The following is a 25,529-nucleotide window of genomic DNA, read 5'->3' as shown; positions in this document are numbered from 1 at the left end:
TGTAGCCACATGACCAGTATATGAAGGAATGTACGGAAATGAATGGAAGAACGGAGAATGAAGGAAATTCCTTATTAGCATCCCTGAAAGGGCAAAAAGAGAACTAAAACTGGAACCACTGAGGTTTCTGCTCTGTTCTTCTGCCCCAAGCAGGATCACTCCAGATATATTGCTTTCTCCTCTTCACTAAGGCCTACAAAGCTGCAGACCTTCTGTTCCAGTGCATCATTATTCCTTCCATGAGTGCATTTTTCCTAACATCCAGCCAGTCTTATCTGTTGCAGTATGGTTTCTTATCCTGTGAGCAAGGAGACACTGTATTTCCCTTCTATTTATAACAGCTTTCCCAAAGCCAAAAGGACAAGATTTTGAGACGAAAATTATCTTTTAAAGCAACTTCTGGCTTATTAGAGACTTACTAGAGACAACTGCAAGAGCAGTTTCCTCAGAGCTCAGAAAGAAGCTGGAGAGCATGGGTCTAGAAGGCAAGTAGAGGAGTGGTACTCCAAGCAGTGATGGAAGGCAATACCATCAGTGAGTGGGCAGACAGAAGGACAAGCAGGAGCTGAAAGCAGAAGGAAAAGTCAGAAGGAAGGCAAGTGGAGGCTGAAGAAGTATGATTATGGGGGGAAGACTGAGAGAGGTGGTAATGGAGAGAGGAGAAGAAAAAGGAACTGATGTAGTGCCAAGACCTCAACAGCTACAGGATTATGATGCCAATGAGCTCATTAGCTGGGAATGCCATTCTGCTTCTAGGGAACAAGCTATGATACAGAAACCAGGTGTTTTGTGTGTTTTATTTAGCTGTTAATTACAGCTTGCACCTTTCCTGTGGAAGCTTAATTCCCCCTTGTGATGTGTGTGATGTGGTGGGGTTTGCTCAGCTGTCTCCACATTCCTCCTGGTTCATACACTAAGGGAAAGTGTTAGGAATCCAGCAGAGTTTTCAGTTTCTTGCAGTTCCTCTACACTGGTGTTTATTAACTGTTAGATGTGGGGGTTGTTCCAGCTATCCCTGGTCATTTCATATCAGGTATACACAGTCCAGCTTGCCCAGGGCTCTAAATAAAACTATCTTTATAAAAACATCTCATAGAGCTACCTCACAGTTCCTGGGAAAAATCATCCCAATTGATTTAGATACAGGCACTGGAAATTGTCAGGAAAACTGCAAAGATGTGGGAGATAAAAATCCATTTGGGCTGGTAGATTTATGTCCCACTCCAGCAAAGTCCCATTTGCTCCTATGCCTGCTTTTATCCCAACCTCTCAATGTGACCCTGAGGAGTGAGGTAAGCCACACACCAGTGCTGCTCATGGAAGATGTGAAAAATCCTGCCCTTCCACTGGAGTCTTGGCAAGTAGATGACAGAGGACTGGGAGCAGGGATAGCCTGTTGGAAAATCTTAGTGTCTGTGCTTCTGTAGATGTGGTCAGGGCTTCATTCTTCACTGGTGGTAAAACTACAAACACTGGGGAGAAGGGGGAACAGGAGGCTCAGGACAGGCAGAGCTTTTACAGGCTAAGGCCAGGACCAAGGAAAAGATAAAGACCTGAAGGCCATGACAGCATCAATTTGGTGAAGTCAGTCCAAGGGAGATGTGGTGTTTTTTCTGCAAGTTTGTGTGAAGCATGCTTGCACACCGTGCCCTGTGCCTAGTTATGGGAGATAGAGGATGATACAACAATAGCAAAAAAAACAGCCAGGGAGAGAGCAAATGGAGGGACAACACTTTCTTCCATGGCACAGGGAAGGAACTGGGGCTGGAGCCAGGAAAGTGGCAAAGAAGAAGAGACGCAATGTGTTTTCAAGTCCCTTCTCTCCTTCAGGGCTACACGGAATGAAGCAAGGGGGAGAAAATGATGATGCAGACAGAGAAGGGTAGAGCTGGGGAGAACCAATGGATGGGAAGGAGCCAGAAAGTTGTCACATCCCAGTCTGAAGGTGCTGTGGCATGTCACGCTTATCGGAAGCGCTAATGCTCCCACTCTGCCTGCTGTTTCTGTAGCAAACAGAAACAGCTGGATGAGACAGCTCAGCTCACCAATCCAATAAAACAGCATCCTGCAGAAAGTGCCATCTCTTTCGTGTTCAGAAACAGCTCATCCTGCACTTGTATCTACAGTAGCTTTGACTCAAAGCAGGAACTGGGTGCTCCTGCAGGGTCTGGGGGCCAGGAAGATGCAGAAAGGGAGGCAGAGGAGAGTGACTGGTGGAACCAAGAGAGGAGAGAGGGAGTAAAACCTGTGGGAGGTGATTTTACCCAACAGCCTGTGTAGTGCTTAGAGAGCACTTCTCGTCCTCTAACACCACATCTGCGGGACTATGCTTCTAGCCCAGACTTCTGCTTAGGAATAAAACCCATGAGAGGGAGTAAGAGGTGGGTGGAAACCTCAGGTACCTTTATAGCTCCTTGTGGAAAGTGAGAGTGGGAAAGTGAAGTGTTCACTGTGCAGCCTTGAATTTCCTCCACTGGTGGAGTATCTGCTTGGGCATCCTCAGGGAGGGAAAGCCTGGAACCACAGCACTCAGTGGTGGGTCTCAATCCCATATGTATGAGAAGAACCTGAAGGCTGCTCAGACAAGCCCAATCCTTTGCAAGTCCTATTTTCCAAACATTTTTGTATATAACCATGATGCTGCACTTCTGACATTGCTTTTTATACTCAGCTTTAAAAAGAACCATAGGGCTTACCATGTATTGCAGACTGCTGTGAAAAAAGACACCACAACAGAGTACTGTCCTGTCTGAAACCGGGGTAATACATTCATTTACTTAGGGCATGTACCAGTTCAATGTTCTCCCCACTGTCTGTGTCCTGCCTTGTCCTGCTAAAGAACTTCGTAGAATCATAGGCTGGTTTGTGTTGGAAGGACCTTAAAGCTCATTTGGTTCCAACCTGTCCTGTCCAGGTCCGGAGCATCCTCAGCTCCTCTGGGCAACTTCCTTGCCTTGCTGAAATTTCCCTTTGAGGCCCAACATGTCTTGGCTGTTGGTCACCTTTATTTCCTTGCTGACACTCCAGGAGGCATACACGCACACATACACACACACACCACACCCCCCTTTGCTAGTAATCTCCCAATCTTCTGGCATCTCTTAGACTGTCCTTGCTGCATTCCAATACACTCTCTGAAGGCATCATTTATCCACTGTAGGGAGGTGTCCTGAACAACAGAATTTGATGAAAGAGAGCCTTCGGGCAGACAGAGACTGTTCCAAGTGAAGGCATGAAAGAGGTGTAAAGCCAAGAGCCAGCAAAGGAGATTTAGGCCAAAGTCCAAAGCTGACTGCAACCAATGAGACTGATTTGAAGGGGCTTTGGACCAGACTCTTGGCAAGCAGCTGTGAAGGAGGATACCAGGGGTGTAACATGTGTGGAGATCTGAGGACAGAAAAATGAGGAGGAGGAGAAAGGATTTGTTCAGCCATTCAAGCATGTTTATGTAGGACATATAATGGCTTTCTTTAGTGCCACCAGGGCTCTCCAGATGGTGCCATAGACTTTTGCAGGTTCTGCTCAGTAGGGCTGTGTTTTACATGACGGTAGTGGCTGCTGTCTTGTATTGCAGCAGCAGCAAGTATGTGAAGAAAGGAAAAAAAACAAAACGCTGCAGAGGGAGAAGGACAAGTGGAATTGTACTTGGTGGGAAACGGATACGGGGCGGTGTCAGGACTCCTCGTGTTGATCCCTGGTAGCACAAGCTCCGGGGAGGGAGGACGATGTGCCCGCCGAGGCAACCCCGCCCGGGAGGTCACGCCAAGGCAATAAGGCAGTGCCGAGGACACGTTTCTTACCTCCGGCTCTAACTCCTTCTAGTGACCTCGGCAGGAGGACGTCGGTGGCAGTAACTCATTGGAACATGTTGGGCGACGGGAGCCGCGCCGCGGGCGGGAGCTGCCGGCTCCGCAGGGCAGTGCGTCAGGCTGCCCGCACCTCCGCACGGCTCCTCCGCGGCGACACTGCCACCTGCCGGCCGCGCCGAGACACTGCGGGACCGCGCGGGGCGAGGCTGGGCAGACGCAGCACCGCCCGCCGGTACCGAGCGGGCCCGGGCGGCCTCTTCTGTATTCTTTTTTCTTTTTATTCTTTTTCTTTTCCTTTTACTTTTTCCTATTTCTCTCCTCTCCTTTCCTTTCCTCTCCTCTCCTCTCCTCCCTTCTCCCCTTCCATCCCCTCTACTCCCCTTCTTTTCCTTCCCTTCCCTTCTCTTCCCTTCCCGGGCACATTTGAATTTATAGGACAGATGAAATAAAGCTGGTTTCTTGGCCATCCTGACAGGAGCAACGAAGATTTCTGTCATCTAAGCAAGTTCTGGATGACCCTAGAAAATTTCTGTAAATGAAAAGATGCCACTACATCGAGCTTGACTTTGTAAGACACTGTGCTCTTGGGTTTTGATGCTGCAGTGCCAGAGCAGTAAGCACCTGGGAGGCAGTCTGAGTGCCCATAAACCAGGATGGACTTGAATTTGAAGAGCACTGCTGTAGAAGTGTGCACATGTGCTGATTTGGGAGAAGCAGAGTCTCATGTCTTTCGTATAACAACGAACATAGAGCATGATGTTTGCAAAGGAAAAGTACTGAGTGAGATTAAACGTCAGAACTGTTTCTTGAAACATTCAAAGTCAGATAAAACCACATTGCTGATTCCTCCAGCATGAATCATTGGCTTGTGCTGACGTGCTCCTAACAGTTCACGGCAGCTCTTGCTTTTCCCTGGGCTATCAGGAAGGGACCTGTGGGCTGAATGGCCAGGGAAAGGAGTGGCATGGTGGTGCACAGTGGCTGGAAAGGATTGATGCCTAGCTCTCACTCCCTCCTGTCTTTATTTTTGTGGGCTTTGTAAGAGGCCGGGGTGCACTTACTTTTACCCCAGTCAGAAGGGTCTCCCTTTGCTCTGGACCTTGCAGCAGATCACACACTGGTCTGGACTTCCCACCAATCACAGGAACCTCATGGAGCACAGGTAGCTGCCAGATCAGTGTAAGTGGCACTGCTGCCTGGGCTCCATCTTGGCAGGGAGGAAGCAGATAGTACTTGAGAAAAAGGAGGAGGCATCCTCTTGCCCCCAGGGACACCTGACACTGCAGCCTCAGCTCTTTCTCTTCCTGTAGTGGAAGTGGCCTTGCTCCTTGTCTTTGACACAGGAAAATTCTTTCTTGCCTTTTCTTTCTCATTCTACACTTGAATTTTGCATAAGGGACCGGTACCAGGATACCTCCATGATGGCAACTCCCAGCCCATGGGTGATACAGGATCACTTTCCTAAGGCCAAAAGGAGAAGGAGGTGAGATTTCAGGTGCCCACAGTAGGATGCCTGGCGAAGGATGTGCATGGGAGTTGGCTGACTACCATCAGCCCCAGGACCAGCATGGACTTTGCTGTGGCTGGTGAGCCCTTGCTGTGACAGCCCTGGCTACTCCTGCTTGGGCAGCTGCTTTCACTGGACCAGTGCCTAGGCTTGGCTTTCCTGCCCCAGTTCAGGAACATGTGCCCACAGGCAAAGAGATAATGCAGGACATGTTTTACAAGCAGGAGCTGGTGGCAAAGGCCAAGCCTCTGAGAATGGAAAACACCTTTGGAGCCGCAAGGAGAGTTTGGCAAGGGAGTGACTGAGAATGAAAGGGAGGTCCAAAGCGTTGCTCTAGCTTTGGAAGAGCAGGGTGTTGTTACTGGGAACAGAAAAAGGATCATGTTTCTGGATTGAAGTCCTGGAGGAAGAAATACGCTCCTGATAAGAGAAAGTCGCTTTTTCTTCTGAGTCACTGCATTCCTGGGAGTAGTTGCACAAGATGCTTTTAGAGAAGACCCCCTTTTCAGCTCACCAGGTTTACCTTTACATCTATAGATGCATATAAGCATCTTGATAGGGATCAAACATCTAAAAAATTAACATTATTGAGAGGTAGATAAAACATATACTGCGCTTATTATTTATGAAAAATTAGTGGTTTTATTATTTCTTTTATTGCAATTTATGATTCCTAAAGCAAAATATTTTTATTTTAAACTAGAATAAAAATTGTTTGGTATTGCTGACTGGAGGTGATTCTCAGTGATTGTTACTGAGAGCTGATGTAAGCTCCCTCTTATATTCTTAAATCTTACAAGCGAAAAAGAAATAATCCCTAGGTTAGGTAAGGACTGGAATTTCCCCAAAATGTAGTTGAAAGCTTGAGTTATCTTTAAAAAGACCTCAGCAGTTAAGTGTTACTCAGCTCTTTATATCACTTCTGACAATCTCTGTGAAAAAGATTGGCTCATTTTCATACTGTAGGAAAGGGAAGAAAAATGTTGGATACCTCTTGGATCCTGCTTGATTTAGGAACTGTAATGCCTTTGAAAGCTCAGAAGGCCTCTGTTGTGCACATCTTCCACTTGTCCATCTTCCACTTGAGATGTTAAAATGCAGAATTGTAATCTTAACTCTGAGAGCCACGTGATCATGAAGGCCCCTGAATCATGCCCTTAGTTTCTAATGCTTGAGTTTTGCCGCAGGACATTTTCCAAGGCCTTACTTACAAGCAAGCCCTTACTGGAAGCCCTCACTGTCCTTTTGCTGTCACTCAGAGAGGCAAGGGACCAAACAAGTCTCATAGCTCTGAGAAATGTTTCTGTTTGTGTGGTCAAACCATGGCACGAAATAACTAGACCACGGGCAATTTTGGTTTCCAAGGCTGAAAGCTTGTCTTGTTTGCCTGCAGAGGAAGGGACGTTCTGCAGCTAGCAGCATCCCTTTCCAAAGAATGCTGAAGATAAGGCAGCTTTTCTCTCACAAAGGTCTTTTGGTCTATGCAAGTTATCTAAAGGATGGGCTATGACGCTGTGGAAGGCACCAAGCATGTCAAGGGAACAGGATCTGACTCAAAAGCAAAACTACATGAGCTTGCGACAGTTGCCAAAAAATACCTAGCTGACTAAGGGAAAAAGAATGCTGAGAGGGAAAGGTCCATGTGCTTTGTTTGGCTTGTTCTCTTCCTTTGGAAAAGCACCATAAGAAATACTTTCTTTTCAACCCTGCCTGTTACAGCTGGGTGCCAGAGCGCCAGGAGGCAGATAATAAGTCCAGATGTCATATTTGGCATCTCTCTAGTTGTCTTCAGTCCAGCTCAAGTGCTAGGGATCCACAAATTGGAAGTGGGCAGATAGAAGTTTAAATTAAAAGAGAGTAGACTTACTCTAGATAGACAGAAGAAAATTTTTACTGTGATGAGCAAATCTTCCAGAATAGATTATGCTTCAGTTTAGAAACACAGAGCTAGAAAGGGACTCCTGGGTCTCTGACTCCAGTATCCTGGCAACAAACTGTTTGCTTCAGTGAATAGCTCAAATTTTTCCTATCCCTTTGCAAGTGTCTGTCCCTCTCTTTCAAGAAAGGTAGGTTTGACTTCCAACAGTGCCAAAGCCTGAGAATGGAACTGGAAGCATTGCAGAAGCTGAGGCATTGATTAGAAGAAACTGCCTATGTTCACCTGAGTCATAGCACAGGTGAGAAGAAAGGAGCCCCTCCTCATCAGTGAGGAGAGGAGGAATGTCTTGCTCCACTGAGGAGCTTCGCTGGAGCAAAACCCATAAGGCTGCTAAGGCTGCCAGGAGGGTTTCTCCTCATCTGTCTGCAGGGGTTCCTGACACTTCTCTGCCATAGCTCTCCCCCAGTAACCACAGCTGCTTTGGTAGTGAGCACACTGGGACCTCTTCTGCACCAGGCCACCCGTCCCATGACCTCCCATGCCAAGGTGTCCTTGCTTTCTTGCCAAGCTACCTGTGCAGCTAGATTTGCCCTTGGCAGACTTGTGTCCTGCTGACTTTCCTTACCATTTATGAGTTTCCTCCTGGAAAACCTCCAGTGCTGCTTCTCTGACAGCAATTCAACTTTTGTAACTGCTTTAAACTTCAGCACGTAGCTCCATTACTTGGGTGGGACCCAGGGAAAGTATTTAGTCATGGATTTTGGCTGTGAAGCATTGCAACCAGCAGAGCTGTGTCAACAGAATTGTAGACTCCATGATTTCCTCTTCCTCTCCAGCTACTGATGGAGAGGCAAAGAGAAACCAATAACCTGGGACAGCCCTCTGGAGTCAGGATTAAAGTCATGCACAGCAACTCCTGCCCTCAGTTTCTGAAGGATGGGCTCTGCTCTCCGTTACATGTCTGGGATGCATGCTTCCAGCCACTGCTTCATCCACTGACGAAAAAGCCTGTTTCCACTGAAGCCACTCGTGTTGATGTCTGAAGTTGTTGATTACTGGTGATGCAAGTTTTGGGTTTTTCTTTACATTTTAAAAAGCTTACTGTCTTCATACTGCACACCCAGAGTATTCAGCTATCAGGCTGAGGACACATAACATCCCTAGAAGATACTCAAGATCAGTGAAAGCCATCCAAGTCTGCCATCTAAGGACCGTCCTGCTCTCTCTATGGCAGGCTATGAGATACTGTAATTTCTTGCCCAAAACTCAGAAAGCTCTCTTGATAAACTCTTACATTTGGCTAAAAGCTAAGCCAAGAGAAGAGATCCTAAGTGCTTTGTTATTGTACAGTGATAGAAGCAGGAAAATCTGTCAAAAGAGGGAGAGCAAGGGGCTGCCCCCCTGCAATATTTGGGCCAAACCTTTTGATTTCCTGGACTTTACCCAGCCTGGTCAGAGTCTCTCCATGAACACCCACTCCAGCCCCTGCCAGGCAGGCATGGTGCAGTAGCTCTGACCCATCATGCACCACTGGTCTGGCTTGGCTGCTGCAGGACAGTTGTGAAGGGTGGGCAGGGGGTCACCACAACAAGTTCAGCCCTCCCAGATGAGAGGTGAGGTTCAGTGTCATGGTTCAGCCACTGGACTGATCCGTATGCCTGTAAATATCCTCCCCAAAACCCCAAGGTAACCAGTTTATGCCCTTTTATGCTCCTTTATGGTGCATGGGGGATATAAAGGAAGCAGGAAGGTTGGTGGTTTATTTGTTTGGGGATGGGAGGGAGAAATGTTTGAAATTGGGTGTGGATATAATTTACTTGGTTGGCTCCTCCTTTCACTAAGAAATCTGAGTTCTGCATTGCCTTCATCAAGAATTCGAGGAGAGATCAGAAAATGAACATTTGTTGGCAAAGAGTGGAAAAGATCTGGAATGGGGATGTTTAAAACCTGTTGGGCTTGTTTATATGTGTCTAATGAACTTTTTAGAGACAGGAAACTCTCACTGACATCAAGCACTTCACCACAACTGGAACATCTCTCTTTCTCAAAAGTCCTACAGGCAAGAAAGAAATGTTGATACTTTCAGCATTAAAACCAACCAGGAGCACACTATTGAAGGGTTATAGGAGCTACCCCAAATGTTGCCATGCCCAGGCTGGTGCCAGGGGCGGCTGGGTGCCACCACTGCTGTGAGGAGTTGTGGCCTCTACCAGTCCTGTGCAACCCCAGCCCCATGGACACAGAGAAATGCCAACAAAACCACACCAAAGCACCAGCTCTTACACCCCCAGATCTTTTGTGATTAATTTACTTATTGATGGCCTTTCATAACTCCTTGGTCATCTTTTTAAGGGCTGCCATTAATTATTCCTGGAAGCAAATAAAAGGGTCCACTGATATCTCTCCCTCCCTCTTGCTGCAGCCAGCTTTTCCTTAGGGAGAAAAAACTTGTGCTCTCTTGCAGTGGGACAATGCCGACTTTTGAACCTCTAACCACTAAACAAACAAACCTTGCGCTCTGCTCCACAATCCAAACAGGGTTTATTGACAGGCGTTTCTCAGCAACAGGTAGCAGCTCTGGCAGCAGCCGGGCTGGGGATCAATGCAGCGGGGATGGACCTGGGTGCCACAGGGCATCCTCAAAGGGATGGCACCACCTGGGGCTGCTGGCATGGTCACTGCTCCCGAGAGCCCTCATGCCCTCCTGGGAAGAGCACAAAGGGAGGAGTGGTCATGGTGCCTGCAAAACCCTGTTAAGCAATGGCTCTCCTCTGGTTTAAGGTTGGTGCTGCAAAGCCAGGGTCCTCAGTTTGGGTGCTACTGAACTTTAAGTGTCCCCAGGAAAACAGCTCCTTCAGAAAGATCCAAGGACTATTTAGAGGTAAAGAGGGATGTATCTGGCTACTGCCTCCTTCTGGTCCAGAGTGAACCATGGACATTGGACCTATCAAGACATGGCATGTGTCAAGCCCACATCAATGAGCATAACTGCCTGGGTGCTGCACCCATGTCTCCTGGTCCAGATCTCTTTCAGAGACTATGCATGAAGCAGAAAAGCAAGCAGGTTGCCTGCATGAAGGTTCTGCCTCCCACCATGGTCTTCCCCTAGGCATAGTTGTCCTGGATCAGGTTTGCCTGGCCATGCATCTTCGGTGAGCCTACCAGCCAGCCCTCAGCTCAGCATGCCATGCTGAGCTACATGTGGCCAAAACACAGCATGGTGGCTTTGGGGCTGGTGCTCACCATTTCCCCAAACTCTCCCAGGCGAAGAGAGCTACCTTGACCATCAGCCCAGGCCTTAGCAACCAATTGTCTCCATCTAATTCTGTTGATCCTGCTGGCATTTGGCCATAGCAAAAAGATGAGAAAATTGTCATCAAGGAAACAAAGTGTCCCAAAGAAGTAAAATGGAATATCTTAAATAAATTTGATGGGAAAAACAGAACAATATTGGGCCAAATGCTGGGGAAGACAGAAACTTACATGATGTGTTTGGGCTCGACAGTGCTCCCATTGCTGCTGGGACCCAGGCCCACATGAGTTGGTCCTACTCCCAGCCCCAGCTGCAGTGCAGCCACCCCAGCTTGGCTGTGTGGCCTCACTTCTTGGTGGGGTTTCTCCCAGACCTAAGTACTACACACCGCAAACAGCCAGGGCAATCTGGCCAGATCAGCTGGACTTTTCTGGTTTTCATCTCTTGCTAGGTGAATCATTCGGCAGCTCTATCCTGGTCCCCACCATCTAGCCAGCATTTGGAAATAGGCCACGTCCTGTGCAAGGTGGGTTGTGGTACGGCACATGGCTCTTCCTGAGGATCTCTGCTCCTGGTGGGGCTGCTATGAGGCCTACGTAAAGCTGACTAAACCAAGGAGATTTTGGAAAACTAACTGGAAAAAAAAAACTCCAAACAAGCAGGAAAGTGTAAGGAGGTGAACAGCACATAATTCAACTGACAGACATGGCACACACACAAGCAAAGCTGCTCATGGCAGCATGACAGGACACCTTTTTCAGAAGAGGCTTCATTCCTCCGATTTCTCTGCACTAGGACTAATAAATCTGGCTGGCTGACTATCAGCACCAGATTTATGGGCTCTTTTACAAGTGTCTAACATTAACCAATTCACTTCTGAATGTTTAAACAGTGCCTTATCTTGTCTGTTCTGGCCTTAGGGCAAGATGAACATTTTGTACATTCCTGACACTTGGTTGCAAGAAGAAAATAAAATATTAAATTAAAAAAAAATGTGCTTTAATTTTGTTTTCTGTTAAAATTCATTGCTAGCCCAACAACATTTCTAAGGTCTTTTGGACCGATCCCTGAGATTCACCGAGGGTTGACTGTCAGGCAGTGCCCCCCCCTTTTTATCTAACAAACTCCAGGGTAAAAAAACCCACCCAAACATAATAATAATAATATTAATAGAGAGATGGCCACGCTTCCCCCGGAGGACGAGACACATACACTGTACATCTGTACACACTGCCGGCCCCGCTGGGCGCTGTAGTGCATGGGGAGGGCGGAGGGGGCTCCCATCGTGCCCCCCAGCCCGGCCCGGCCCCGGCGCTGCCGTGCCCTCCAGCAGCAGTCCCTGTGCCGCTGTCCCCGGCCGCTGTCACTGCGGGGCGGCGGGGCCCAGACCGGCGGCGGCCGCTCCCGCTGAGGGACCCTGCAGAGGGGCGCCGGGGCTGAGGGGCTCTGCTCCTCCGGGCTGCGTCTGCTGCAGCTTCTTCTTGTTGATCTTCCTCTCCTTCGCCCGCCTGTTCTGGAACCAGATTTTCACCTGCCAGAGGTAGAACAGGAGAATGAGGGGGGTGTTTCCCGGGGGACATCCCACATCCAGGGGGACCCGCACCGAGAGCGCATGCCTGTTTCGCGCATCCCGACCCCACACATCCCGATCCCAGAGCATCCCTGGCCCCGTGGCGGCGTGGGGAAAGGCACTTATGGGACAGACCTGCCTCTCGGACAGCCCCAGGTTGGAGGCCAGCTCTGCTTTCCTCCTGATGGTGATGTAGCGGCTGTAGTGAAACTCTTTCTCCAGCTCCAGCCGCTGGTGGTCGGTGTACACGACGCGGTACTTGTCTTTCGTCCTGGTTTTAACTGCGGAGGACAAAGCCGGGGTTGGGAAAGCCCAAACTAAAGGGCCGGTGTGGAGCGCGGTGCTCCCGTCTGCGGCTGTGGGGCTAGCAAGACCCTGCCTTCTGGCTCCCTTCTCGCCTCTCCCTTTCAGGGGCTCTGCTGAGCGCAGCAGTCAAGGGGGGACAAGAGCAGTTCCACAGTTCCCTGGGGACACAGGACAGAAATCCCCGGCGTGCCGGCTGTTAAGGACAAGCCAGGCGTGGATCTCGGCCTTGCCGCCGGCCCGTGTGCCGCCGCAAGCTCGTGCGTTGCGCTTGGGACACCTTTGTTGAGTCCTTGTTGCTGGCTTTCGTTTTTGTTTTGCCTTCCCTAACGAGAACCGACTTTTTGCAAAGAGAAGGGAAAAAGGAAAAGAAATAAAAGCCCTGTTCAGGGCGCGGCGGCTTCTGTTCTAAACGAGTAACACCGATCTAGGCAAGGAGAAAAGGGAGAGGCCGTCGGGGGTCCTCGGGAGTCTCCAGGGGTCCCTGCCCTGCTCCCCCTGTTTCACACCTGGCCTTCAGGCAGCGAATAAAGAGATTTCTCGGGGACTGGAATCGAAACGTGCAACTTTAGAGCTCAAAAATCCCACTAGAAAACAAAACAAACGAAATCCGAAAGAAGGCAATTGCCAGCGAGGGCCGACGAATACGCGTAGCCGCAACAGTGACCTCCCTTCTGCAGAGGGTTTCTTGTCTGACTGGTTGTGTCCCCGGCCCTCCCGTTCCCCAGGGAGCCGAGGCGGAGAGTCTCTGCCCCCAAGGTGCTTAATAGCTAGCAGGCTGACTTTGTTCAGGTAAACTCTCTGCAAACCACAACAAAAGCACCCTGTAAAGATACAAGCCTGATCAGAGAAAACTCCCCAGAGCCAGTGAATAGGGAACACAGTCTCAAACAATGCAGGACAAGGAGATTTTATCAAAGAAAAACCCTTCTCAAAGCCTTAATGACAGCCACATTCTGTTTAAATTACCACTACTGAACAAATGGCGGCAAGCGCTTTCATCCCCCCAGCCCTGCACATTAACATAAACACTGTCTCCAAAGGCAGAATTTGAATGGAGACAAGGGACCGGCCACCACTGCACAAGCCCAAACTGTGGGAACTCCACGGGCTGCTGTGGGAAGCGCGACGGGCCTGGGAGAGCTCCGCCGCCATCGCCACCCGGGGCGTATCTGGTGCTAGCGGCTGCCCCCGGGGCACCGGGGCTTCCCCGTGGCAGGCGGGTGTGCCCGGGACCAGCACCCCACGGCGCCCGGGGAGCCCCGCTGCCGGAGCACAAGGAAGGGGATGAGAGAGGAATGGCAGAACTCGTTATTTACTGCGAAAGTCGCCACCCTCTTTTTTTTTTTCGGCCACTATATATAAATATAAAAAAGACCAAGTAAAAGGAAAGAAAAAAGACAACAGTCGTGGAGGCCGTATATCAAAACAGGGGGACACGCATGTCTCCGGGCGGATGCAGGGGGGAAATAAAAGCTGGGGTCTGCGAGGATATTAACATCACAAGGGAGCACTGCGCCGGTCACAGCCTGCCCGTCCTGCACACGGACACCCTCCCGCCACCGGGGAATAGGCCTGGGGGGGCTGTCACGCCCTCGCACTTCCCGGGACCACCGGCCACAGCCCGCAGGGTCGGGGGCAGCGCAGCCGCCGCCCGGGAGGCCCGGGACACACGGGGACCTTAATGAAGAGTAGGCGCCCAGTGACTCAGAAACAAATGCGGAGCGACACCGGCCGATGATTTATATGACTATAATTGGTTATAAAAATCTTCTAAGTGGCTATAAGCGGACGAGCGGAGCAGGGGGAGGAAGAGTGAGTGTTTCCCCGCGATCCCGAGCCATTCCGCTCTGCTCCGAAGAAGAGCGGCTCCGGGCAGCGGCGCTCCGAGGCCGGCAGTCGCTGTTGCCCGGCGCAGAGCCGCTGCTGCCGCTGCCCGCCCGGATCCGCGGTGGGGCCGTACGCGGCAGCTAGGACAGGCTGCCGGCTGAGCCCGGCCACCCCGTTCTTCCCAGGACCGGCCCTCTAGCGGGCTTGTTTCGGGGGGCTTCCCCCCTCGCCGCCGCTTTGCCCTGCACACGGTGACCCGGGGAGCCGTCGGTGCCCCTCGAAAGCCGTCGGCGGGGCTGCACCCAGCCCGCCCGCCTCCCCCTGGCTCGTGCTTACCCTGGCTGCTGAGTGGGGGCTGCGCCGGCTTCCTCATCCACTCGCAGAGGCCGCGCCGCTGCCCGCCGGGTGACAGAGGCTCGGGAACGGCGGCAGCGGCAGGGTTGTTGGCGGCGTTGAGGGGCTGCATGACCCCGGCAGAGCAGTGGGGCGCGGGGCCGGCGTGGTGGTGGGAGTGCGGGTGGTGGTGGTGGTAGTCGGCGGGGTTGTAGGCCATGGCGGCAGCGGGGGAGCCGCCGTTGAGGCCATGGACGGCGGCGGCGGCCGGAGGAGCCCCTTGGCCGTAGGCGCCCCAGTCGTCGCGGAGAGGGGCGGCATAGGGTGCAGGCCAGGCCGGGCCGGGGGACTGAGCGCTGTCGAGGTTCACATGGTAGCCGCCGTAGTCCGCGTACTGTGGGGCTCCCACGAAGTTCTGCGCCGCCAGGTTGAGCCCCCCCGAGTGTCGCACCGGGCCGGGGTACATGGGCCCGTCCTTCTCCAGGAGGTAGCTCACGTACATGCTGTCGGGGCCCCTGCGGCGGCTCTCCGCATGCTGCTCGGGGCTCTGGCAGCGGCGCGGCTGCTGCCTGGGGACGGGCTGCCCGGGGCGGGGAGGGGGCAGGCGGAGGGGCCGCGGCCCCGCGCTGCGCTCCGCTCCGCTCTCCCGGTCCGAATCCAATGGCCGGCAGCACTTACATGATTAACGATTGTTTACAAGGCTCTATTAGTAATGGCCCAGACACACCAAAGGCAGGTGACGTGGAGAGGCGCTGGGTATATAGCTACTGCCCCTAAAAGACGATTTGCATTTAAAAAGATAAGGAGAGGGCAGCGACCTGATCACAGCTAAATATTCAAGCCTTTATTGTTTAAGAGCTTCCTCCTTCCATTGCAACCTGGTGCACTTTAACCTCCAATCACAGGTTCAAAGGATGAAATCAAGAGACTTGCAAAAGACAGAGAGGGAGATCTAAGGGCGAGGGTGGGAATATGGGAGCCCTGTATCGCAGCCGATCTGTAGGCAGCATTTTAACCAGCTCTTCTCCGTGCTTGGGGCTGGGGGGAAAGGGGCGGAGAAGGAGGGAGTTTTGATTAAAAATCCACAAAGCCATTTTGTCGTGGTGGTTTTAAGCAGCAAGCCCTACCGCGATGGCCTACTGCTTTTTCTAAGGCACTTCCACCCGCTCCCACTCGGTCACTGGAGATGAAGGAGAGGTAAGAGGAGAAATCCCCACTCCGAAGGCGCTGCCTCCTACCCCCTGCATGTGCCTGCCGAGCTCCGAGGTCGGGCGCTGCCCACCCCAGCCTGGGCCCCGCTGCCGGGAAGGGGCGAGGAATGGGGGTGCCTTCTCCTCGAGCACCCGCTGCCCTTGTACACACCGCTGCAGCTAGGCCCGAGCACCCACCCATCCGCAGGGGTCTGAGTACCGAGCCACGGGATGGTCCCCACCAAGGGGGGAACAACCTTCTCCTCAGGAACCTGACACCTCGGGGAGCGAGCCCACAGGGAAACCGGCGGCTTGCCCTCCACGCACGCTTTTTCCCTCCCCGACGCCTTGGAACCGCTCTGGAAATGCAGGCCCTGGAAGGGCGGCTCCCGACCAGGCGGCAGTCGGTTCCCCCGGCCCCGCCAGCCCCCTTTGAAGCGGCGACCCCCTCTCAGCTTCCCCCCGCCGCTTTTATGCTTTAACTTTTCACCCTGAGCGGGGACAATGCGAGACAACGTTTGCATATTCGCATCTTTTCCCATGACACAGCGAGGAAACCTTTCACCCGCCGAGAAAAAATGGATGGGGTTGGGAGCGTCCCCCTGTTTCTCAGCGCGTTCTGTCGGAGCAGCCCGACACCGGCCGTCCCCGACGGCTCTCCCGGGCGCTGGAGGCGGCTGCGGCTGAGTCCTACGGAGCCCCCAAGGGCTCCCCAGGCCGCGAGCGTCCTGAGTCTTACGTGAGGAGATCCACATAACCGAGTCCTAGGGGTATTTTTCCTCCCCCGTGGGTGGCTGTTTTGCAGATCGGGGAGTGTCCCTCTGAGACGAGGCGTTTTGTAGTAGAGGGCGGACTTCAGCTCTGCAGAGGCAGATCTCCCTAACTGCACTCCCTGAAAAATCTTCCTCTCCTTCCCCCCATTCCACCGGGCCCTTTGGTGCCGGCGTGGGGCTGCCGCGAAGCTATGCTTTAACGCGAGTGGGAATAATTCAGCGACATCTATATTATCCAAGAGGGTCCCGGGTCCGAGGTCCTGGGGAAGCGGCTGCTCAGGGTGGTGAGGGCGGAGGATCTCTCCCGAAGACGAGACTGCGGGAGGCACCTCGGATCTGCTGTGTGTACCCCGGCTGTGAGGAAAGGGGTACCCCCACCCTGCCCACAGACGGTAACGCAATGCCTGCGTCCACACTGTCACTTGTCGTTCGCAGACTGTCTTTGATGGCCGCGGTTGAGACCCTACCGTAACAGCAGCACTAGAGCAGGGATGCGGGGACGGTTGCCAGCCGCCTTTTCCGGGGGGTATTTCTCTCCCTGTTGCCCATTCCCACCTTCACACCTCATCTCGCCTCACCGGTAACGGGGAGACGGAGTCGGGCTCGCAGCCCCCAGATGTCTCCGAGAGGGAGGCTGAAATGTAATCCTGGGAAAGAAACTCCGTCCCTTCAGTGTAATCGCTTTTCCCGATAAGCACCAACAGAGCCGATCTATCTGGATGTGAATTTGATGATGCCATAAACAGAGGAAAGGGCCATTAAAATGACAAAACTCTGAACACGTTCTATTAAAAAACACTAGAAGCCTGACAAACCCCGAACCAGACTGGTTCGCTGTTTAAGTCTCCATCCATGAATCCCTGCCAAGCAGGTGGCAGCGCTTTCGGATGAGACCCGACACCAGTCCGAGCTGGAGGGTCTGGGGACCACCGGAAAGGATGAGAGTCCTGAGCTCCAGCGAAGAAGCAGAACAGGGCTCTGAGCAGAACCGAGCCTCACAGCGAGCTCTCCATTCCTCTCTTCTCGGGCCCTGCTCTGCCTTTGCCCGTCGGACGGTGATTCCAGCTGCGCCCCTAGCACGGGCAGCACTTGGGAGACAGGACCCTGCCAGCCGTTCCCCACCGGGGCGGGGGCGAGGCCCACTACCCCGGGAACAGATGCTCCGGAGCATCCCTCGCCGCTGCTGAGCTGTCCCTGCTCCCCACCCGCCGCCGAGGTGCCCGGTGGCAGGGAGGGGAAGCTCTGCCCCGGGACCTTCTTGTTTTAAAATAAGGGGAAGGCTACGGGCCTGCTTGGGATTCCTTTCTTTGAGACTGGGGCAGGATTTATCCCCCTGCCAGACCTCTCCAGCTATCGGAACTTCCCGAGAGGTTTTGGGCGAGGGAGTATCTCTCTCTGTCGGGAATTCCCCCTTTTCTCTTCGCCGTCCTGCATGTTGGAGGTTTCCCGAGCCGGCCCTGGCAGTTGCCCGCTCCTTCCCTGCCTTGGGTCTTCCCATCGACTTGGTCCCAGCGCCACAGCCCCGGGAGAGGAGCGGGAACCCCGGGACCGGACCCCGAGACCTGAGTGTGGACGAAGCCCTGATCTCTCCTCTTTTGCTTCCTTCGTTTTTTTTTTTTTTTTCCTATTTCGTTAGACCCTGAGCTGCAAAATGGGACTTAACGCCTCTCAAAGTGACAAGTGCCTGATCCGGAAAACCGTTTGCACGGAAATATCTTTTAAATTATTATTATTATTCCCCCCACCCATTTGTGAGTCTTTCCCGCACCGAAGAGGGTTTTCACAGGAGCCCCGTTACGGGCAGAAGCCGGGCTCCCCGCCTTCCTCCTCCAGACCCAGGCTTATTTCTTGAGTTGAATAAGTAATTTCTGAGGGGATCTGCTTGCTGTGGGGGCAGTCAGGTCAGCGGCGTGATTGAGTGAGGAACTCCGGGGGCAGGATGCTGTTGCCAGCTGCTCCCTGCCCACAGCCCGGCCCTCGCGGGGAGGCAGAGGCCGGTGCCCGCATCTGAGGCACCTCGTTTCTCAGCCGACGCTCATCGTCACCTAGGGCCCAGTGCTGGGGAAGGCTGGAGGTAACGGGGCAGGCAGTACAGCCCGGGGATCCCCGTCCCGGGCCAAAAACATCCCAGTGCCGCGCAGTCCCTGCTATCCCCCCTCCACCGACCGCTCCGGTTTGCCGAGACCCTTGCGGGGATGCGAATTCACCTCTTTATTTCTAATCGTTTTCTGGATTAAGGAATTTATTTTCCCGTCACTTAGGACAAGGTCGGGGCGGGCTGGGGGATCCTCCCCTCTCCCCCACCTTAACGACAGGGAACCGGGAGCTTTGTTTGCAAGGTTAAAAAAAAAAGCCTGCTGGAAAGCCCTTTGGTGGCCGAGGAGGGAGAAGGGAAGGAGGAATCGTGTGTTAGTTAGTCCGACCTGTGGAATTTATGACTCCCCCTAAGCACAGACATGATAAGGACTTAAAAAACATCTTGGATCTTTTCAAGCCGGCAGCCCCCGAGGCTTTGATGTAGATTACGTTGCAGAATAACCCAATACTTTTATCGTGGGGTTGATACTCGGCTTGTTTAAGCACATGCCTCTAGGAGCGGGTTAGATGCTAAACGCTCGCTCTCGAGCGGATTTGCGTTGCTGGGAAGGAAGCAGAGACGGGGGAGGATGAGGGGTGGCCCCTTGTGTTAGGATGGGGCACCCTGGTCCTGCAAGCCCTGGTCCCCGCCGGCCGACCCGCTGCCCAGGCCAGCCCTGCCGCTTCTCACAGGTGCTGAGTTCGCTCCCTCAGGGAAACAGGAACGTAAGCAGAGAAGTGAGGGAAAACACCCATGTTACGCACTGGAGGCTTCGTGCAGCCACAGGCCGGTGGGGGTCCCCAGCCTCTCCGTCCAGTGACCAGACCCTTCAGGAGAGACGCTCGGTGTGTCGAGGGGGACCAAAGGTTGATCCAGTGGCGTTCCCTGATTTGGCACTCGGGGTTGGCATTGCTCTGCTCGCTTGAAAGTTGCTGGTGCAGGCTCTCCCACTGTACCCCTCTGCTGGGTGATTAATTCCAGCCTTGAACGGAATTTAAAATCTTTAATTTTTTTTTTTTTTTTTTTTTTTTAAGTGGGAAGGGGAAGCAAAGGAGGGCCAGCGTGGCCGGGCCGCCTGCCGAGCGCCTGTGCCCGGATGCTGCCGGTATGTTCCGCCTGGGGAGGCCGGGGCCTGGTACTGTCACGAGAGCTGTGAGTCACCGGCAACGCGCACCCGCGGGGCGGCCCCGACGGCACGGTCCCGGTGGGCCTGCTCCCGGGGAGGGAGCCCAGGGCTCGGTTGTTATCGGTCCCTGCCCCCCGGGGACTCCTACCGCCCCGTACGGACGCTCCCCGGAGCACGCAGGGCAGCTGTTATCTGCTTCAGCTTGAAGCGCAGTCCCGGCGGCATTCGGCGGGGTGATGCAGTGGGATTGCGGTGCTAGCCTCTAGCAAGGTTTGGGCTCCGTGGAGAGGCACAGGTAGGCGGATAGGGGTGCACGGTGTTCCTGGCCCCCCAGGCCTCTCCGAGATCCACACAGATCCCAGGGAAACCACAAGCCCAGTCCCAGCGGTTGGGACGGTGCCACCTAATGCACGTGTTGACCCCTACGCCAAGCAAAACATCAAATTCCAGCTGCAAAATAGTTTGCACACGCTTGCCACCTGCGAGACCTCACGCCATTCCACCCCCCAGGGACAATAGAGAGGCCGATATCTTCGTTGCCTTCCTCCCTGATTAATTTCCTACACCTCCCAGCTTTGGAATGTAATATCGGCAGGGAGTTGATGCCCGTCCTATAGCCATGTCCCGTCCCGTCCAGTCCCATCTCCCTCCCCCTAGTCCTGCTCATTTATCCCTCTCTCCAGGGCTTTCCATGGCAATACACTATGAAGTGGCTGCCCCACACCACAGTCTCCCTCAGCCCCTGATTCACAGCAGCGCCTGATCCATCAGACCTGTTCAGTCAGCAGAGGCACAGGGTGACTGTGACTCTATGACAGTTTGCTGTTTGCGAGGCCGAAGCTTTCAAGGGCTGTAAATGTACATATCCCTACAGCGCTGTGGTGTTTTGTGGACAGTATTTCATACTAGACAATGCGGGAGTCCAAGCAGGCAGGTGCCAAGTGCTTCCTTGGCTGGGCAGGGAGCAGACTGAGGCTCCCACATGGGACCTTTATTCTGGGGCTGTAAGAAGGCAGGAGAATACTCATCTTTCTCCATGGGCAAACCTTTTCCCTCTAAATCAAACAAAACTTCAGTCCTTGTGGCTCCAAGGAGAAACAGGTGCCTGACTGCTCTCTACCACTTCCCATTTGCTCCCAGCTGTCTTCTCCTAGTTCCTGGGAGGGAAGAAGAGTCTCGCCACGTGTTTTTCCGGCCTGAACAGAAGCCCTCAAAGGAGTGAAGGGGAGGGCCAGACATCAGAGCCAGGCTGCTAGCTGTGCCCACGCTGCCCTCCTCTGGCCACTCGCCTGGTGGCTCAGGTCTTGGGGACCAGCCCTGTCTCGGCCGGGGGTAGCTCAGCAGCCCCTCTACACTCCTGTTTTCCAGCACAGCCTTAAACCCCTAAATTTTAATGTGGCAGTGACGCGTAAGGCAGGATCCTTGTCCCCAGCAGCCTACCTCTTTATATCATTCCTGGGAAGCATGTCAGGAAGCATGAATCTGGCCCAGGTCTCTGACAGTGTGGTTAGAAGAGACATTGAGCATTGGCGTGCTCAGCAAGGATAAGAAGGAGCTGGGCTCAAGTCCCAGAGTACTCTGTGGTCTCCTCAACAACAGGTCTCCGTGAGTCTTTTTGTGCTTTTTAAAGCTGGTTTGCTTTGCGTGACCTAATTAATTAGCCATTGATGGGGGAGTGAAGGAGGCAGCGACTCAGTAGCACAGCTGGGAAGAGGGAGCCCTGTGCCAGTGAGTGATCTAGTTCAGTGTTTAGGAGAAGGGGCTGAGATCTGGTGTGCCCTAAGCCCAGCTGCATGGGGAATGCCCTAATCCAGTCATCTTCAACCTGCTTTGATTTCTGCACTCCCAAAACATTTTTCAGCAGAAGCGTAACCTTTGAAAAAGTAACGTGTGCAAATAGCTCTGTAGCAAGTTCTATCTTGGATTTCTTCATCCCCTTTCACGGATCCTACCATGAACATGTGGATTGGAAAACACCACTAGCCTGCATGACAGGGTACCTTCTGCTCTCCTCTTCTGGTTCAATACATGGTTAGCCCTAGCTCCTCCCAGACGGACTTCAAAGAGCCCAAATCGGAGGGTGAGACATGTTGGAAAAGCCCCTCCAGTTTCTTTTGAACGGAACAGAGAAGCACCTTTTTTTTCTGTTGTATGCTGCCTGCGGCACACGGCACGGTGTTTTGAAAGAACACCCTGCGGGAGGAGGCTGACCGGTTCCTGGCTCGTCCCTTGGGCCGGCACCACTATCTCCAGCACCGCTTTCAAGGGTCTCCTGCAGCTTTACTCCAGTTACCGCGGCTGACCCAGGCCCGGCCCTTTGCCGCCGCCACTGCCTCTGCCCGGGGCTGCCCGCGGCGGTGGCGGAGCTCCACCTAGTGCCGGCTCCGGCAGCAGGGCCTGGACCGCGGCACCGGGGAGCCCCGCGGGGAGGCCTCCTCGGCACCCGGCTGCCCGCTCCTGGGTGTGCTGTGCCAGGAAAAAGGGAAAGAAAACTGAGGCGCATTCCTCAACGCATCTCACCTTTGAGTCTGAGTCGCCAATATCTTGTTCTTTGTTTCTCCTACGGGGATGGCATGGTACCCTTTCCTATCCCCCTCCATTTTCTTTCTCCCCCTCTAGGTGGTCCTAGTGAGGCTACATCTGGAGTTCCATGTCCAGTTCTGGGCTCCTCAGTGCAAGAAAGACAAGCTGCTAGACTGGGTCCAGTGGAGGCCACAAGGATGATCAGGGGCCTAGAGCATCTCTTATTAGGAGAGATTGCAGGAGCTGGGCCTGTTTAGTCAAGAAAAGAGAAGACTGAGAGGGGATCTTACTAATCCATATAAATGTCTCAAAGGTGGGTGTCAGGATGATGGTGCCAGGCTCTTTTCAGTGGTGCCCAGCAACGGGAAGAGGAGCAATGGCCATAAATTAAAACACAAGAAGTTTCACCTCAACATGAGGAAGAACTTTACTTTGAGGATGGCAGAGCACTGGAACAGGACGCCCAGGGAGGTTGTAGAGCCTCCTTCTCTGGAAACATTCAAAACCCACCTGGACATGTTCCTGTGTCACCTGCTCTAGGTGGTCCTGCCTTGGCAGGGGGTTGGATCAGATGGTCTCCAGAGGTGCCTTCTAACCCTAACGATTCTGTGATTCAGCACTTTAATTGAACTCAGCCCTTTCTGTTCCCCTTCTTCCTCTGGTTACTGAATCTTTGTCAATCTCTGCCTAACTTTATGCATCTACCTTAGACTAATGACATCCCTACCAGAGGTCTCAAAACAAGCTTATCTCTTTCCATTCCACTTCAAATCCAGAACTTTCTCTTGAGAACATGCTCCTGGAGGTACAGATTAGGGGTCTGGATCCTAACAAGAGAAATGTGTGCATTTTCCTTCCAGAATCACAAAACAGCTCCTTAAACAGCACTGGCTGTTGCTGTGCACAAACCTCAGGAACAGACCAGTGTTTCGCTAAGTTGTGTTGGAAGCATTCTGGAAAGGAAATGTACTCCTAAAAGATGTTATTTGCCACTGAATACCTCCTTTAGTTTTGGTCCATCCATCTCTGCCATACAGAGAAGCAGATGCACAACCCTCCACAGTCGAGCTGTTGTGGTTTAAGCCCAGCTGGTAACCCAGAAACATGCAGCCTCTTGATCAACCTTCCCTTTCCACCCCACTCCAGGTGGGATGGGGGTGAGGATCCAAAGAATGTAAACCCCACTGGTTGAGATAAAAACAGTCCGGTAACTAAGGTATAACCCAAACCCACTACTGCTACCACCAATAATAATAATGATAAGGGATAATAGTGGTAATAACAATGATAAGGGGAGAGAATATATAATAAAAGGGGAAGGGGAAAAGAAACAACAATAAACACAAGTGATGCACAATACAATTGCTCACCACCTGCTGATCAACACCCAGTCTGACCCAAGCAATGATCAGTCCCCTTCAGGTGACTCCCCCCAGTTTATATACTGGGCATGATATGCTGTGGTATGGAACACCCCTTTGATTAGTTCAGGTCAGGTGTTCTGTCTCTGCTTCCTCCCAGTTTCTTGTGCCCCTCCTCACTGGCAGAGCATGAGAAAATGAAAAGTCCTTGATCAGGATAAGTGCTACTGAGCAACAACTAAAACATTGATGTGTTATCAGCATTGTTCTCAGACTAAAGCCCAGACACAGCACTGCACCAGCTACTAAGAAGGAGAAAAATAACTGTTAGAGCTGAATAATACATAATAAATATATAATATAATAAAATATAATAAATATAATATATATAATAAAATATAATAAATAACTGTTAGAGGTGAACCCAGGACACCAGTCTTTTTCCTGCTTGTACATTCTCAGAGAGCTGTGTTGCCTGAGCTGCATTTCCCACGTGTGTCATGAGGAGTTTGTGTTAACTCCAAGGTTCTCTATTCATAGAGTCATAGAAACATAGAATGATTTGGGTTGGAAGGGACCGTAAAGGTCATCTAGTTCCAACCCCCCTGTCACAGGCATGGACACCTTCCACTAGATTAGATTGCTCAAAGACCCGTCCAACCTGGCTTTGAACACTGCCAGGGATGGGGCAGAGACAACTTCTCTGGGAAACCTGTGCCAGTGTCTCACCACACTCATAGTTAAGAATTTCTTCCTAATATCTGATCTAAATCTACACTCTTTCAGTTTAAAACCATTCATCTTGTTCAATCCCTACATGCCCTTGTAAAAAATCCCTCTTCAGATTTCTTGTAGGTCCCCTTTCTTCGCCTTTTTATCCCTGAATTTCAGCTCAGTAATGTTGATGGGGCCAGATGATCTCTGTCCACTCCTTTTTTAATCTTTTGGAAAAACATTTGACACAACTCCCTGGCATGTTTTAAATCACATGGGATTTCCATCTGCTCGTCTATGATCCAAGTTCATATCTGCTTAGTTTCCAGGGCCAGCTAGGCTTGGATGGAACCAGTTCAGTGTTAAGTTCCTCTGAGCTCTGAAGGCTGAAAGCTCCTGTCTGCACAAGACACTTAACTCCCATTTTCCAGGTGGTGCAGGCTGTGTGTTAATGGTGCTAAACAGTGACATCTCATTGCTGAACACTTTGAAATTGTGCTATGAGTATGTTAAAAGTCAGATATATTTTCCAGAAAATGCAGTGTTAAAGTTTTATTGCTATCTTTATATTTATATTTCCAAATTATTCTTCAGCAGTTTATATCTGATTAAAAAAATGTTCCCTTGCAAATTCAACCGTGCTAACAAAAATATAAAAATCATAATTGCTGTTTTACAACATTCATTATTTTCAGACAATATTAGTAAAAAGAGGCTCAATTTATGTGATAGCATACTCTATCAAATAGTTATTAAATTATAACACTTGCAGTGAAAATTCTAACTGTGGTTAACATCTTGTAAAATGGAAAAGAGAAGAAAACTACTAACCAGAGTATTCTCATCTTGATTCACTGTGATATAGACAAATGTATCCCGTTAATCATTATGAAAGCTGCATTTACAAATCCCCAAACCACATAATGAAAATAACGTGTCCTTTTATCTATATTAAAAATCCATCAAGCCTCTGGTTATTGTCTGGGATTCAGGGAGAAATTTAAAGAGACATACTCTCATTTTATTGCAGCTGGGTTCATACAAGCAGGATGACTCCTGGGAATTAGCAGTGATGTTATTACACTCCTAAATTGCTACAGAAGATATTTTCTTTAAAGTTAAACCTTTTTATTTGTTATTAAACACACAAAGCCCAAAGAATGGAATTAGCTATAATGTAGTTGAAGTGAGACTTTCAGTCGGAAACTGACACCTGAATTTTCAAGACCACGGAGGCAGAAGGTCATCTCCAAATATCACTCTTCCTGATTGTTTTAAATG

The 25,529-nt window shown here is 51.6% G+C and overlaps 1 protein-coding gene across 2 annotated transcripts; it reads right to left on the bottom strand.

Annotated features, from left to right (window-relative positions):
* Positions 1-11,425: 11,425 nt before the first annotated feature.
* CDX2 (caudal type homeobox 2) lies at positions 11,426-15,334 on the bottom strand. 2 transcript variants are annotated; one of them, XM_062614968.1, is made up of 3 exons: positions 14,488-15,330; positions 12,154-12,299; positions 11,670-11,979 (listed from the first exon to the last, which is right to left on the bottom strand). In XM_062614968.1, exons 1-3 carry the CDS (start codon positions 14,984-14,986, stop codon positions 11,812-11,814), a joined length of 813 nt encoding a protein of 270 aa, XP_062470952.1. In that variant the 5' UTR covers positions 14,987-15,330; the 3' UTR covers positions 11,670-11,811. The 2 variants fall into 2 exon arrangements, with proteins under 2 accessions (XP_062470951.1, XP_062470952.1); XM_062614967.1 differs by lacking the exon at positions 12,154-12,299 and having other exon boundaries at positions 11,426-11,979; positions 14,488-15,334.
* Positions 15,335-25,529: the final 10,195 nt, after the last annotated feature.

The sequence above is a fragment of the Pezoporus occidentalis genome, unplaced genomic scaffold (genome assembly GCF_034315485.1).
Source record: "Pezoporus occidentalis ecotype Australia unplaced genomic scaffold, CSIRO_AGI_Poc_V1 ctg18, whole genome shotgun sequence".
Classification (NCBI taxonomy): domain Eukaryota; kingdom Metazoa; phylum Chordata; class Aves; order Psittaciformes; family Psittacidae; genus Pezoporus; species Pezoporus occidentalis.
Note: the sequence above shows the minus strand (reverse complement) of the source record. Positions and strands in the feature narration are given on the sequence as shown.

What these genes read in the sequence shown, in the direction of transcription:
- CDX2 (XM_062614967.1), bottom strand. Translation starts at nt 14,986, where the DNA reads ATGTACGTGAGCTACCTCCTGGAGAAGGACGGGCCCATGTACCCCGGC. An exon ending in GCCCCCACTCAGCAGCCAGG is followed by an intron (nt 11,980 to 14,487) that starts GTAAGCACGAGC and finishes TACCTCTGGCAG; the next exon opens with GTGAAAATCTGGTTCCAGAA.